This window comes from Clarias gariepinus, chromosome 6, assembly GCF_024256425.1.
Source record: "Clarias gariepinus isolate MV-2021 ecotype Netherlands chromosome 6, CGAR_prim_01v2, whole genome shotgun sequence".
Classification (NCBI taxonomy): Eukaryota; Metazoa; Chordata; class Actinopteri; order Siluriformes; family Clariidae; genus Clarias; species Clarias gariepinus.
Window position 1 is genome coordinate 39,937,501 of NC_071105.1, and position 14,515 is coordinate 39,952,015.

At 40.6% G+C, this 14,515-nt stretch overlaps 2 protein-coding genes across 3 annotated transcripts; both read right to left on the reverse strand.

The window, feature by feature from the left end:
* On the reverse strand, positions 1 to 6,058 carry cd7al (cd7 antigen-like). Its single transcript, XM_053499266.1, has 4 exons — positions 5,909 to 6,058; positions 3,427 to 3,780; positions 2,251 to 2,357; positions 1 to 1,332 (listed from the first exon to the last, which is right to left on the reverse strand). Exons 1-4 carry the CDS (start codon positions 5,961 to 5,963, stop codon positions 1,174 to 1,176), a joined length of 675 nt encoding a protein of 224 aa, XP_053355241.1. The 5' UTR covers positions 5,964 to 6,058; the 3' UTR covers positions 1 to 1,173.
* A 2,778-nt stretch (positions 6,059 to 8,836) lies between these two features.
* On the reverse strand, positions 8,837 to 14,129 carry znf207b (zinc finger protein 207, b). 2 transcript variants are annotated; one of them, XM_053499569.1, is made up of 10 exons: positions 13,966 to 14,129; positions 12,886 to 13,012; positions 12,648 to 12,786; positions 12,105 to 12,239; positions 11,939 to 12,014; positions 11,542 to 11,612; positions 11,072 to 11,214; positions 10,428 to 10,649; positions 10,013 to 10,154; positions 8,837 to 9,737 (listed from the first exon to the last, which is right to left on the reverse strand). In XM_053499569.1, exons 1-10 carry the CDS (start codon positions 14,004 to 14,006, stop codon positions 9,649 to 9,651), a joined length of 1,185 nt encoding a protein of 394 aa, XP_053355544.1. In that variant the 5' UTR covers positions 14,007 to 14,129; the 3' UTR covers positions 8,837 to 9,648. The 2 variants fall into 2 exon arrangements, with proteins under 2 accessions (XP_053355544.1, XP_053355543.1); XM_053499568.1 differs by having other exon boundaries at positions 12,105 to 12,242.
* Between the last annotated feature and the right edge of the window lie 386 nt (positions 14,130 to 14,515).

Below are 14,515 nucleotides of genomic sequence, written 5' to 3' on the forward strand. Positions count from 1 at the left end.
TTTGTGTTTGTTTCACTGCAGCTTTTATTTCTGTTTGAAGTCGAAGCAGAAGGTTTTGAGCGACACAGCGAAGCGTTTCAGTGTGTGTGAGAGACAGACGGTGTGCAGACGGTGTGCAGACGGTGTGCAGACGGTGTGCAGACGGCCAACGTCTCCGTAATGCTTTTCATCATTATAAAACAATAACATGCTGATATTACACAAGTGTTCAGAGATTTCATAAGTGCAGGAGTGTGTGTGTGTGTGTGTGTGTGTGTGTGTGTGTGTGTGTGTGTGTGTGTGAGAGAGAGACGGTTGCGACAGCATCCCCCCCCGTCTCTCTCTCTCTCAGCGCTGATTTAAGTTTAAACATCAATAAAGACAAACATTAAAGTTTATGAACCTGAAGGTCGTGTGTCGCGCTCCTCACACACACTGCAGGTGGAGGAGGTAAATAAATAGAGGAAACCACGAAACACACACAGACACACACACACACACACACATGGGTGTGACTCAGGTTTTTTTTCGTACTCGTGTCCTGTTTACGGCTTTCAGCAGAACTCTGAACTCACTGACTTTATACAGCAGCAGAAGAAGAAGAACAAAAAGTAAATATAGATTTAAAACATTAAAGGTTCAAAATTAAAAAAAATATTTTATAAAAACATTTTAAAAAAAGTTTTTAATCCCTCTCCCGATCTCTTGGTTATATATAAAGGAAATACTGAATGGAAAGAATCTAAATGTTAAAAAGTATAAAGATTTTAATTTAAAAGTAGATTTTTATTAAAAAGATTATGTTATTTAAATGTTATTAAAGTATTAGTTAGTTTTAAGTTTCCACAGAGAACATTTTTAATCGTACATATTTCAATATCAAATTACTAGCTAATTAAGCATTAATTAATTATTTTAATTATTATTTATTTTTATTGATTTTAATTAATATATATATATATATATTTATTTATTTTATTTATTATTTATTTAATTTTTTTTTTGTGTGATAAATGTGTAAAAGATGCTCTACATTAATATTAATATTAATCATAATGCCATGAATAATACATCGGTCTGCTCTTGTGATGTCATTAAAACGCCCTCAATATTAACCCTTTAGTGACTGAAGCTCTGGGCAGATCTGAGGTTTCTCCCGGGGTCGTGTACAGGTCGGAGGTCAGGGGTCACTCCTCAGTTGCTGTAGGGATTCTCTTTCTTCGGCCGGACGTAGAGAGCCGAGATGTCGTCGTCGAGAGCGCGAGAGTTCCCCTTCTCTCGCATGCCGTTCATCTCCTCGTAGATCGGAATCGGGAGTGGCACCTTCATCTGACCTCCGTCCCCCGTCCTCACCTGGGAGACACATGAGAGGGTGAGAGAGAGACAGTGACGGACACGTACAGACAGACAGACAGAGAGGCAGCTAGAGACATAAAGGGACACACAGTAGAGGAGACGGGGAAATATAGAGAAGGACAAACACCAGAGAGACGATACGAGAGACAGGTGGAGAAACAGAGGGTGAATATCAGAGAGGAAGGCAAGTCAAAAAGAGAGAGAGAGAGAGAGAGAGACAGGAATAGAAAGAATGATGTAGGGAGAGACAGAGAGGAAGAGAAAGAGAGATAGCGATGAAGGGAGAGAGAGACAGACAGACAGACAGTGAGTGAGACAGACAGATAAAAGAGACAGAAAGAGAGAGTGGAGGGAGAGAAACAGACAAAGGTAGAGAGGAAGCATTAGGGAGGGGTTCACACACACAGTATCTCAGAAGGTGTAAAGAAATCAACGGCCGCCTCAAACCACAACGGATATAAACACACACACACACACACACACACACACACATATGGTACTCGGGTGATGACCCAAATCTCGCTCTTAGTCACCCCCAATCGTCTCTCCCCCAACTCACACACACACACACACCTACACACACACACATGGTACTTGGGTGGTGACCCAAATTTCTCTTAGTCACCCCCAATCGTCTCTCCCCCAACCCACACACACACACACACACACACACACACAGTTTCCTGGGTGAGATTACATGCTGGGAGAAAACTTTGATAAGCAAACGTCGATAGTGATCTGTTTAAGTGTGGAAAACTAAAATAAGGTGACAAATTCACACACACACACACACACACACACACACACACGGGACAGCACCCGAGTGTTGGCCCAAATGTTCCTTTCTCACCCCCGCTCCAGCCGCCCACCACACACCACACACACACACACACACACACACACAGAGGTACTCACACAGTGCACTGCAGTGAGGATGAGGATGATGAAGAAGAGCAGTCCTGCTGCAGCGGACAGAGAGAACAGCAGCGGAGTGTACAGGGTGCAGGTACACAGATTCGGGCCTACACACACACACACACACACACACACACACACACACACACAGTCAGCAAACTCAAAGAGTCCATTTATTTCATCATTACACTGCACACATTTTACTATTTGAATAGATTAAATGTGTGTGAGTGTGTGTGTGAGTGCGTGTGTGTGTGTGTGTGTGTGTGTGTACTCATGTGTGTGTTTGTGTGCATGCGTGTGTGTGTATATATATATATATGTGTGTGTGTGTGTATGTATATGTGTGTATATATATATATGTGTGTGTGTGTGTGTGTGTGTGTGTGAGTGCGTGCGTGTGTGTGTGTGTGTGTGTGTACTCATGTGTGTGTTTGTGTGCATGCGTGTGTGTGTATATGTGTGTGTGTGTGTGTGTGTGTATATATATATATATGTGTGTGTGTGTGTGTGTGTGTGTGTGTGTGTATATATATATATATGTGTGTGTGTGTGTGTGTGTGTGTGTGCAGATCTAAACCTAACTACATTAAGCTGATAAATCCATCACGGCTCTTTATGACTGTTGACTCACATCAGTACTGAACATCCTACAGACCTGGAAAAACTTAAAATTCACTCGTGTAAAATGCTTATATTAAATGTGTGTGTGTGTGAGTGTGTGTGTGTGTGTGAGTGTGTGTGTGTGAGACTCTCAATAGCAATCAGCTCAAAGAGGTGATTTCAGCATTACTCTACATTATACACACATTTGTACTATTTGAAAACAATAAGCTGTGTGTGCGTGTGTGTGTGCATGTGTGTGTGCATGTGTGTGTGTGCGTGTGTGCATGTGTGTATGTGTGAAGTGAAACCTCAGGATTCTGTAAACATCAGTAAAACGTGTTTTTTGCGAAGTCACATGAGAGTGAGACTGAGACAGCAGTGTGAGTTCTCTGTCCTGTGGGCCACGCCCTGACGCCCTGACGCCCTGACGCCCTGACGTCCTGACGCCCTGACGCCTGACAGTTTCGAAGTCGTAGCAAAATCTGGCTAGGAGGTCACACAGCGTTAATATACATATGTTTTTCGGCGACGCCCACCTGATGAGGAGTAACGAGAAGGGGCGGTACTTACACGGCTCCTGGACGTACAAGAGGAACTTGGTCCCCCCTGGTAAGTTCTCAAAGTCGGTGTATGTTTCATCGTAGAACACACACTCGTACATGTCGGTGTCGTAGCTCTGCAGGTTCTCGATGCTCACGTTCACGACCCTCCTGCTGCCATCAGTCTGGTCCGTGATGCGATTCCTCAGCCTGTCGTCTTTGACACTGGGCATGGTATCGAAGTTGTGGTAGAAGACCTCCTCCTTGTTCAGCCAGGAGCGGTTCAGAGAAAACGCAAACGGCTTGATGGTCTCTTTAGGAGACACGCAGGAGAGCACGACGGAGGCGTTGCACTGGGCGTGGAGATAGATCACGTTGGCAAACACTGGAGAGAAAACACACACCGAGGTTAAAGAACCGGACCGAGGGTCCAGCCAGCCGGGGTGGGGTTGCTCCTCCCCTTAAGCCCCGCCCATAACATTTCAATATATAATTATAATAACAATCTAATAATTGACATTTAAATAATTGACTTTCGCACTCGTCAACATAGACACTACAAATGCGAAAGTATGTGCGCCCCTGTCCATCACGTGCATACAGTACGTTCTGATGTTTTAAACATCTCGTTACAGATTTGTTCCCCGTGTTTCTCGTTATAACACACTCCACTCGTCTCAGAAGGCCTTCTGCCAGATCTTGGAGCGCGGCTGTGCGGTTTAGTGATCATTCACACGTTATTGATCTGATCTCAGTGTGGGTCAGGGCTCTGCGCAGGACACTCGAGTACCTCCACTGGAAACACACGCTTGCTGGTTTTGGGGATCTCTGAGTCACACATTGAGAAAGAGAGAGAGACAGAGAGAAACAGACGGTTCTGTGCAGTCGTGCGTTTCCTGCCTTGCGGTAACAGTTTGGGGAAGAAACGTTCAAGAGTGATGGTCAGGGGTGCACATACTTTCGCCCACATGTTGTATTGCAACACAAATTTTCAGGCGCATGTTCGCAGCAAACAAGCGCCATCATGAAGCTTAAGGGCAAAAAAAAATTAAAATATTTAAAATATATACTTAATACAAATTTATTTTAAAAAGGATGAAGACCTGTTGTGTGTGTGTGTGTGTGTGTGTGTGTGTGTGTGTGTGAGTGTGTGTGACGGAGAAACTAAAGGAAGATTCTGGAACCTCACGCTGTTCAGGTCATTACGGGAAACCTTTAATTATCAGGAGATCAGGACTGAGTTATTATTATTAACGAGGGCATCATTAACACTTTCTGCGCGTTCATGTTTATTTTCCACTCGCACTTTATTAACATTAATACAAATAATAATAAATAAATAAGTTACCTTTCGGATTAATAATATAATAATAATTATATAATAATAATAATAATAATAATAATATAATAATAATAATAATAATGCTTTTTCTTTTCTATTTCTATTTCTTTTTTTTTACATGTTTCTCTTTCTCTCTCTGTCTTTCCCGCTCTATCTGTTTCTTTTTGTGTATAAATTAATAAATAAATCTTTTCTGGTTATAAATCTAGATTTTCTTCTGTTCTATTTTTTCTCTCGCTCTCTCTTCGTCTGTCTCTATTTCTTTCTTTCTGTCTTTCCTCCTCTCTTTTTCTGTTTGTCCTTCTTACTATCTGTCTATATTAATATCTCTCTCTCTCTCTCTCTCTCTCTCTCTCTTTTTGGTCCACAATGTAAATTAAAAAGCGTCGACATTTCTGATCATTCAGCCATCAAAACAATTTAAATCGCAATAAAACAATTATCCAGATCATTAAATCCTTATGACCTCCAGCGCGCGAGTCACAGATCACAGGCTCTTAAACTGACAGTAAATAAATAAATAAATAAATAAATAAATAAATCAGAACATTTTTTTTTATATCTGAATAAAACCGGATTGTTTTAGACTGAAAACTTAAAGTGTCTTTAAAACTCTATCAGAATTTCCCCCCTGAGATTAAAACGTGTTCCATTTAAAAAAAAAAAAACATCTTTTTTAAATTTCCTTTAACATTCTTAGAAAAAGGGCAGATAAAAAAAAACTTTATTGCATTTTAAACAAATGTTAGTAAAAAACATTCTCTGTAAATTGTGTAAAATCTGATCAGGAAGGAAAATTTACACAATAAAGGAAGCAAGACTGCAGCAACAACAAGCATCAGTAATGTTTTAAAGTCCTGCTTTTAAATGTTTTACAGACATTATAATAATTATTTTTATATGTTTGTTTATTTGTTTTAAATAGGATGTTTTCTAAACATCTGAGACAAAAATCAGAAAACATATTTGGTTCCAAATCAGGATGAAATAAGAGCGAAGCACAAATTAATCGTGTGTGTGTGTGTGTGAGTGTGTAATAAACACCAGCATGTCTTAAACACACACTCTATGCTCATGCTAGACCTCATGAAAAGCTGCATAACACACTCACACACTCACACACACACACACACACACACGTCCAGATTATTTTATATGAAATTAAAGTTACCTGTGTGTATGAAGCTCAGGACGAGGCAGACTGAAACACGCAGCCACGTCTCCATCCCTCTGTCTCTGTGTGTGTGTGTGTGTGTGTGTGTGAGTGACTCTCACCCGAGCACCCGAGTAAAACTGACTCCAGCGCTGGTGTGTGTGTGTGTGTGTGTGTGTATGTGGGTGAAATGGGGCAAGAACAGGAAATCCTAGTTAGTTTCAGTGGCTCACACAACCGTTACACAGAAGAAGCAAAAAAAAAAGAAAACCACAAAGTAACAGCTGCTGTGTTTCACAGAATTTTTGAACATCTCACTTTTTTTCATTCTTTTTTTTTTGTATGAAATAATAATAATTATAATTAAAAAAAGCTTAATAAATCAGTTGGAGCTAAAAGATGTCGAGTGATGTAGTCTGATCAGTAGTCTTCTTATCCACTGAACCTTAACACACACACACACACACACACACACGGTTTACCTCTGAGACTTTCTTCCTTTACCTGTCAGATGTTTAAATTTCCGGCAACAAAACAGTAAAACTGAATAAACTTGAAAAAGTGAGAAGGAGTTTCTGCCGTGTGACTCGCTGCACTGCGCTTGTGTTTCCTTCGATATCAACTAATAAGCGCAAGGGTACACAAAATAACTTAAAATATTTAATAATAATAATAACTAAAATAATAAAAAATAATTTTAAAAAAGGGATAATTAATTAAAATTAATAAAAATGTCATTATGATTATTCAGGGCCTGGTTGGGAACAACAGCTTTTAAGAAATAAACAAAGTAAAAAACTTTTTTTAAAAAAAACTTTAAGGGCCTCGATAGTGAAGGCAATCAACTAAAAAAAAGGAAAAAAAAAAAAAACATATACATACATATATCACAATGAAATTTTTATCAATATACACTCACCTAAAGGATTATTAGGAACACCTGTTCAATTTCTCATTAATGCAATTATCTAATCATCCAATCACATGGCAGTTGCTTCAATGCATTTAGGGGTGTGGTCCTGGTCAAGACAATCTCCTGAACTCCAAACTGAACGTCAGAATGGGAAAGAAAGGTGATTTAAGCAATTTTGAGCGTGGCATGGTTGTTGGTGCCAGACGGGCCGGTCTGAGTATTTCACAATCTGATCAGTTACTGGGATTTTCACACACAACCATTTCTAGGGTTTACAAAGAATGGTGTGAAAAGGGAAAAACATCCAGTATGTGGCAGTCCTGTGGGCGAAAATGCCTTGTTGATGCTAGAGGTCAGAGGAGAATGGGCCGCCTGATTCAAGCTGATAGAAGAGCAACTTTGACTGAAATAACCACTCGTTACAACCGAGGTATGCAGCAAAGCATTTGTGAAGCCACAACACGCACAACCTTGAGGCGGATGGGCTACAACAGCAGAAGACCCCACCGGGTACCACTCATCTCCACTACAAATAGGAAAAAGAGGCTACAAGTTGCACGAGCTCACCAAAATTGGACAGTTAAAGACTGGAAAAATGTTGCCTGGTCTAATGAGTCTCGATTTCTGTTGAGACGTTCAAATGGTAGAGTCAGAATTTGGCGTAAACAGAATGAGAACATGGATCCATCATGCCTTGTTACCACTGTGCAGGCTGGTGGTGGTGGTGTAATGGTGTGGGGGATGTTTTCTTGGCACACTTTAGGCCCCTTAGTGCAAATTGGGCATCGTTTAAATGCCACGGGCTACCTGAGCATTGTTTCTGACCATGTCCATCCCTTTATGACCACCATGTCTCCATCCTCTGATGGCTACTTCCAGCAGGATAATGCACCATGTCGGTGATCAGTCTGTGAGAGCGTACTGTACGGACGCCCAGGTGGCTCTGATGCCTTCAGCTCTTCTGCGTTGCCTGGTCTGTCGATTGTGCACATTTTTCTACCAATTTTTTTTCCTTTCATTAAACCTTTTGTGTCCATGTGATCATCTTCTGGACAACTGTCAGGTCAGCATGATGATGTGGCCCACTGAACCAGACGGAGATCATTTAAAGGCTCAGGAACCTCTGCAGGTGTTTTGAGTTAATTACCGATTAGAGTGTCGCACTATGACTCTCCAAAATGAACTTTTTCACAATATTCTAGATCTCTGAAGACACTTAACTTTGGGTTTTTATTAGCTGTAAGTCATAAATATCACAATTAAAATAAACACAATATATCAGTCTGTGTGTGATAAATCTATAGAATATATGAGTTGAACTTTTTGAATTGAAGTTTAATTTATATATAATTAATATAATGGTTAATTGGCGTTCCCAATTGTGTGTATGTGTGTGTGTGCCCTGTGATGGATTGGCACCCTGTCCAGGGTACACCCCGCCTTCGCCCCCACGAACCTCAATACAGGATAAAGTGGTGTAGAGGAGTGAGTGAATGTATATATATATATATATATACACACTACAACAGAAATTAATTGTATGCATGTAATTTCTCTCTCTCTCTCTACAGTGTTTATCCTGTACAGGGTCTCAGGGGTGGGGTACAATCTGGACAAGGTGCCAATCTATTATAGGACAAACGAGCATGGGCACACACACACACACACACACGCAGTAAACCTGGAGGTGTGAGGTGACTGAGCCACACGAACCAGTAATAAACCTACTGAACGTCTACTTTCATTAGAAAAAGCTATTAATTTTTTTTTATGAATATAATATATATAAAAATTAAACTAATATATTACTAATGAAAGCAAGATATATAAATTAATAAATTAGAAAACTCTGCAGCCGTTTAAAAAAAAGTAATCTGGCTCTCAAAACAAAACCACACAAATATATTATTATTATTATTATAGTGAGATTCAGGCTAATTAAATATTATGAGCAGTTATGAGGCCATGAACACCAATGTAAATTGAGGACAGACCTGGCTTGACAGAGACACACACACACACACACACACAAATCAAGAAGGAACAACTAAAGTTTATTATCCATGTTTCAAAAATAAAAAAGGTCCAAAGATACAGCTGTAAACTGTTTACTGAGATACACTTACTCTTTTCTCTCACGCTCTCTTTTACTCACACACATACACACACAGGAAGTAGGCATGTGATGAAAGAGCTCACACTGGAATGTGTCGAAATGTGACTATGATTTAATACCAAAAAAAAAAAAAGGAAAAAGGGCAGGTATGTTAGCGGTCTGGTTGGTGAGAGCTGGAAGTTGTGGGTCACCCCAAATCTCTCCACACACACACAAACACACACACAGAGAGTAAATGACGCCTTGCACCAACTTCCTGCTGCAGCCACACTCCTGATCTCACTACACTTAAGAAGTGATTTTATATTTATAATAGAAAAAAAAAAACACCAACAACAAGAAAGATTTTCTTTGCGCTTCCTGTGTGTGCGTGTGTGTAAGAGAGAGAGACACACACACCATCCCCTGACTCAGCACACGCCTACGATGATTATGATTATAATGCGCCGTGGCTCCGCCTCCACCAGCGTCGTCCCACGACTCCACTCCGTCTTCATGGTGATGACATCATTATTATCATTAGTGTGAGCGCCGACACTGTTACAGCTTTAGACCAGGAAAAACTAAATAAAAGTCTATCATGAGACTCGGCCTCGGGTGTGCGAGCGCCGCACTGCGTTTGTATGTGTGTGTGTGTGTGTGTGTGTGTGTGTGTGTGTGTGTGTGTGTGAGACTCTCTGTCCATTTTGGTTGTTTCAGCAGAAAACAAAGGGGCGTGTCACGGGCGTGTCAGTATCGGCTCATGCCCTGGAACTGAGGCACCTGTCCGTACGCCGGCATGTAACCAGGCATCCCCTGAGGAGGCGCGCCATACTGACCTACACACACACACACACACACAGAGAGAAGTTAAACACAATATACAAACAGAACGTCACACTGATTATCATCTTTAGAAAATATAAATAAAGAGTGATGACATCATCAAAAGTGGACCAACAACCTTTATGTTTTTTTTTTTTTCTTTAAACATTTTAGTAGTGTGAATTTTTCACACTAGCAGCAACAGGTTCCTCCGAGGTGCTTATGTTACCATGGCAACCCGTTGCTGTGCTCCGTGTCTGTGCGTGTGTGTAGTGTACGAGCGACTCACCGTGCATGGGGTGTCTGAGAGGAGGCTGCTGTGGAGGTAACGACCCCACCGGTGCACCAGGGGGCGCTGCAGCAGCTACAGGCGGCCCGGGCCGAGGAGGAATCAACCTCTGATACCTAGGCAGCTGAGCTCGTCTCTCCTCCTGCACCGACATTGAGACACACACACACATGATGATCACACACTGCACACACTAGAACACTTCGATTTACTACTTAACAATAAAATACAAACATCTAAAAACGTTAATGCTTTAATAACGAAGCTAAGAAACCTCTAAAACACACAAACACGTGTGTACAGATTAGAGCTGTAAGGTTAAACCCGAGCCGGCGTGAAGAGAGAAACCCGGTTGTCATTACTTACTGTCAAATATAAAGAGGATAAATCGGGAGGGGCGTCTCCGAGCACTTACCAGCGAGATATCCTCATCAGGGTGCATCAACTTACTGGTAGCACTGGAGCTGGAGACGGCGGCCGGCTTAGCGGAGACCGCTGGGGGGGCGGCTTTAGCCGCAGTGCTACTAGCAGGACCGGAGGAAGAGGAGGCGGGGGACGAAGAGGGCGCCGGAGGCTGGGTGTAGGCCGGGAACGTCGCTTTGGGAGGATCGGCGTTGTTGGGAACCGGCTGCTGAGCCTAGAGAGAGAGACACACACACACACAGGGGTGCCAATACTTTCACATTAACATTTGACCACTACATTACGAACTCACAGGACAGGACGATTCGGTTCTCAGTACAATTTTTTACAATAAATTTCTTACATTTTTTTAATTCTGCATTTAATATAAAGAAAATTTCTGCAAAGAATAATTAAAATAATTAATTTTAAAATAAGTAAGCTTTTTTTTAAAGCTTTTTTATGATTAACTACAAATTGGCTAAAGTTTCATCTAATTTTCTAAAAAAATGAAAGTTAAAAAAATGTGATCCACAGATGAAAAAGTAAATTGTTTAAATAATTTATTTAACTAAATTATTTAAATTATTACATTACGATCATATAAATAATTGATTAAATAAACACTCCCCACCCCCAAACCCACACACGTGTTACCTGAGCAGCGCTGGGGAAGAGGGGCTTGGAGGCGGCGGGCGGGGCGATGGGTGCAGCCGGTCGGGGTGGAACACCTGGTGCAGTCACTGGAGGTACTGGAGCCATCGGGGGAATCCCAGGCCGGGGTACATGAGGGGGCATTCCTGTAATACACACACACACACATCAGTCACTGTGTTATATTTACTACACAACAGAAAAGCAAGCGTCAAATATCCCTTAAACTCAAACAGTAGATCAATTCTCCAGTTCCGATCCAAACCCGTTACCAAACCCGGGACAAGGCAGGTGACAGCAGTGAGGTGCGGAAGGTTGTTTTTAATTTCGAAATACAGTAATGAGTGTCATTTCCGCTGTCGGATCTTTACTTAGAGTGTGAAATGTTAAACGATGTATAAACCAGCACAGATAATCTGATCTCCTGATTAGAATCTGTTGCATTTTTCTCAGCATATTTCTGCACCACTTACCTGGGGGCACTCCTGGCATCATGAGAGGCATTCCGGGCCCCGCGGGCATCATCCCTCCCATCGGCATCATGCTGTCAAAGAAACAAACCTGTTATGGGTATACATTCACATCTCCACACTCTAGTGTTTTAAACAAATGGAACAAAATATTCTAATGATAATAATAATAGGAATAAACCACATGTCTGAGTAAAACTGCATCATGTGACCACCTCAGTGTGTGTGCATGTATTAGGGGACAGGACTCATTAAGGTGTTCACTCAGTTTTGGGCACAAAGTCACATGGTACTACACTGTAAATCATACACTGACCTCTGCTGTTTTATTTTAGTACTGCACCACACCAGTGCTTAACCTGAATTAATCAAATCCAGGGAATTAAAAACAGAAATGTACCCATGTGGCATTCCGGGCATCACTCCCGGCATTCCGGGCATCATTGGTGGAACACCAGGCATCATGGGAGGAATACCTACACACACACACACAAATTTAATGAGTGATATTTGAATTTTAATTTGCAGCAATAATTTGCAGATATTGAGTGTGACTCCGCCTCCACCTGAGTAGTTAGCCGGGGGAATGTAGGCGTTCTGTGGCTGGGCAGCAGGCGGCTGCTGAAACGGCGACGGACCGGCTTCATCATCGTCATCATCCTCGTCCGAGTCATCCTGATTCTGTTTCTTCTTCTGGCTTTCTGCTTAAAAAAAAAAAAAAAAACCCACACATTTACAAAAGTTTCGAGAGAGAGAAAAACTGAACTGATAAAGTTTAAAGAGCAATCCTAATACAGCTTATTTACATATAGTGATGCACACAAAACTCTATAAAAAGTAAAGCACTCTAACAGAAAGGAGTATGAAATTAGCAATGAGAAAGTATAAAAAAAAAAAAAGACAGAAGTGGAAATAATTTTGCACCAGCCGAGGTGTTTGTTTACTTCTTTACGAATACATTTTCCAGCTGAATTAATAAACGTAATGAATAAAGACACCCAGTAAAAAGAGTTGGACGATTATTTCACTTTCATTCCCTTATAACCGTTCCTTTTTATTTATGAGATCATGACGACGATGATGATGATGAACCTGCTCTCATCCCCCACCTTGAGATTTCTGCTCCAGCTGTCGTCTCCGCTCCTGCATGTCTTTCTCTGGAATGCCCTCCATGCCGTAGATCTCCAGCTCGATGTCGGTTCGGCCGGGGATCGCATTGGGAACGCCGTCTATCGTTTCCTTGTGCACCTGGATTCAAATTTTATTGACTCGTCATGTCTGGTTCACATTTTATCAGTGAGTGAGTGAAATGTACAGTGAGCTCAAGTGTGTGTGTGTGTCGCGTACCTGCATGCAGTGTATGGCCAGGCCGGGCCCCGTGTACAGCTTTTTGTGACATATGTGACATTTAAAGTGTTTGGCTTTCTGGTGCTGGATCAGAATCTTTTCATCGTCGAAGTCTCTGTTGCAGTACCTGTGTGTAATTGGGTCAAGAGACGTAATAAAAAAAGGTTTTCTTTGTTTTTTTTTTGTTTTTTCAAAAACTCCTACATGTTATAACAAATATCACTCTTCCTAACCCTGTCATAATCATTATAAAGGATTATAAACGCAGAATAAACACTACTTTAAAGATAAAACGAAAAAGCTTCGAAATAATCAACCGATTCCTGAGTCGGTTCAACAACCAGAACCGATTCTTTCGATACCGAAAAGGAGGACAATCAATGCAAAGGGTTCACAAAAAAAGAAAATAAACTGTGTAATGACCACTTTGACGTGATCAAGTTTTCTTTTAAATTGGATTTACTCCTTTCACGATATCTTCCTTTCCTCACTGATCCGACTCAGAGTCGACTCTTTTAACGAACGGCACATCATTCCCACACTGAATCATTCATTCGGTTCATATAGGTTTCTAATTATAACTGGTTTTAAAGTCTGACTGGAATTAACTAAACAATTCAAATGAGAACACGAAAATTAACTAAATAAACTCCTCGTAAAACTTAAAAGTGAAATGATTTAAATAAATGATAACGAAAACAATCACGTCTTCTACTGGCTAAAAGAGCTACATTTAGATAACTTAAACAACCTAAAAACGTTTAATTCATGATTATTATTTAAAATATATAATTATTTCGACAAAGCTGTGTCAAATTATATCGCAATAAAGACAAACATTTACTAAGCTAGCTCATTTCCAAGGCTTATAACAACTAGCTTGGGCTGTATCCCAAATTTAACGTATGCTCCCTATGTAAGTGCACTTCTCAGTTGTTAAAGTAATAGCACACGCGCTGCAAAAAGTGCACTACATGGCCATTACTTAATCGCCGTTTGGGACGCCGCCTCGCTAGCTTGAATAAAGACCTTTCGCTAACTTCGGTGTTTTTAAGTCGCACCACAAGATTAAAAGGATACCAACACCACGGCTTCAGCTGCTTCTTCTTCTTCCTTCCCATCTTCTGTTCAAAAACTAAAAATGAAACAACTCGCGCTTAAAAATAAAAGAAACAAAACACTTTATCCACCAATGTGCTGTTGAATAAAATGGCGCGGTGCTCTCTAGGCCGCGTTACAATACACTTCCGGTGGTTGTACTACGCATGCGCAGGGAGCTGGCAGGATTCAGCAGCAGAGTGTGCTATTGATCTAGTTATATAAAATAATAAGAAATAACGGTTTATTTTGTTTATTACCGAAATAAATGTAATAAATTTAAATAAATGAAAAACATAAAAGTATTGGAAACATGTATTTTTTCATTTTTCTTTTATGTACATATGATATGTTCAATAAATACTAAATATTTTCCTAAATATTGAATCTGAGCCTGAGGTCAAACACCTTACTGTAAATAAAACAAACAAAAATAATCAAATTAAAAGGCTGTGTGTAACCTTATACAAATTATTTTGGCTGTGTAATTTTTGCTAGCTAAGGTCATTTCTGCTAGCTCAGGTTGACACAC

What these genes read in the sequence shown, in the direction of transcription:
- znf207b (XM_053499568.1), bottom strand. Translation starts at nt 14,006, where the DNA reads ATGGGAAGGAAGAAGAAGAAGCAGCTGAAGCCGTGGTGTTG. An exon ending in TCCCCCGGCTAACTACTCAG is followed by an intron (nt 12,015 to 12,104) that starts GTGGAGGCGGAG and finishes GTGTGTGTGTAG; the next exon opens with GTATTCCTCCCATGATGCCT. An exon ending in TCTCAGACACCCCATGCACG is followed by an intron (nt 9,738 to 10,012) that starts GTGAGTCGCTCG and finishes GTGTGTGTGTAG; the next exon opens with GTCAGTATGGCGCGCCTCCT.
- cd7al (XM_053499266.1), bottom strand. Translation starts at nt 5,963, where the DNA reads ATGGAGACGTGGCTGCGTGTTTCAGTCTGCCTCGTCCTGAGCTTCATA. An exon ending in CTTGTACGTCCAGGAGCCGT is followed by an intron (nt 2,358 to 3,426) that starts GTAAGTACCGCC and finishes GTGTGTGTGTAG; the next exon opens with GCCCGAATCTGTGTACCTGC. An exon ending in TCCTCACTGCAGTGCACTGT is followed by an intron (nt 1,333 to 2,250) that starts GTGAGTACCTCT and finishes TGTGTCTCCCAG; the next exon opens with GTGAGGACGGGGGACGGAGG.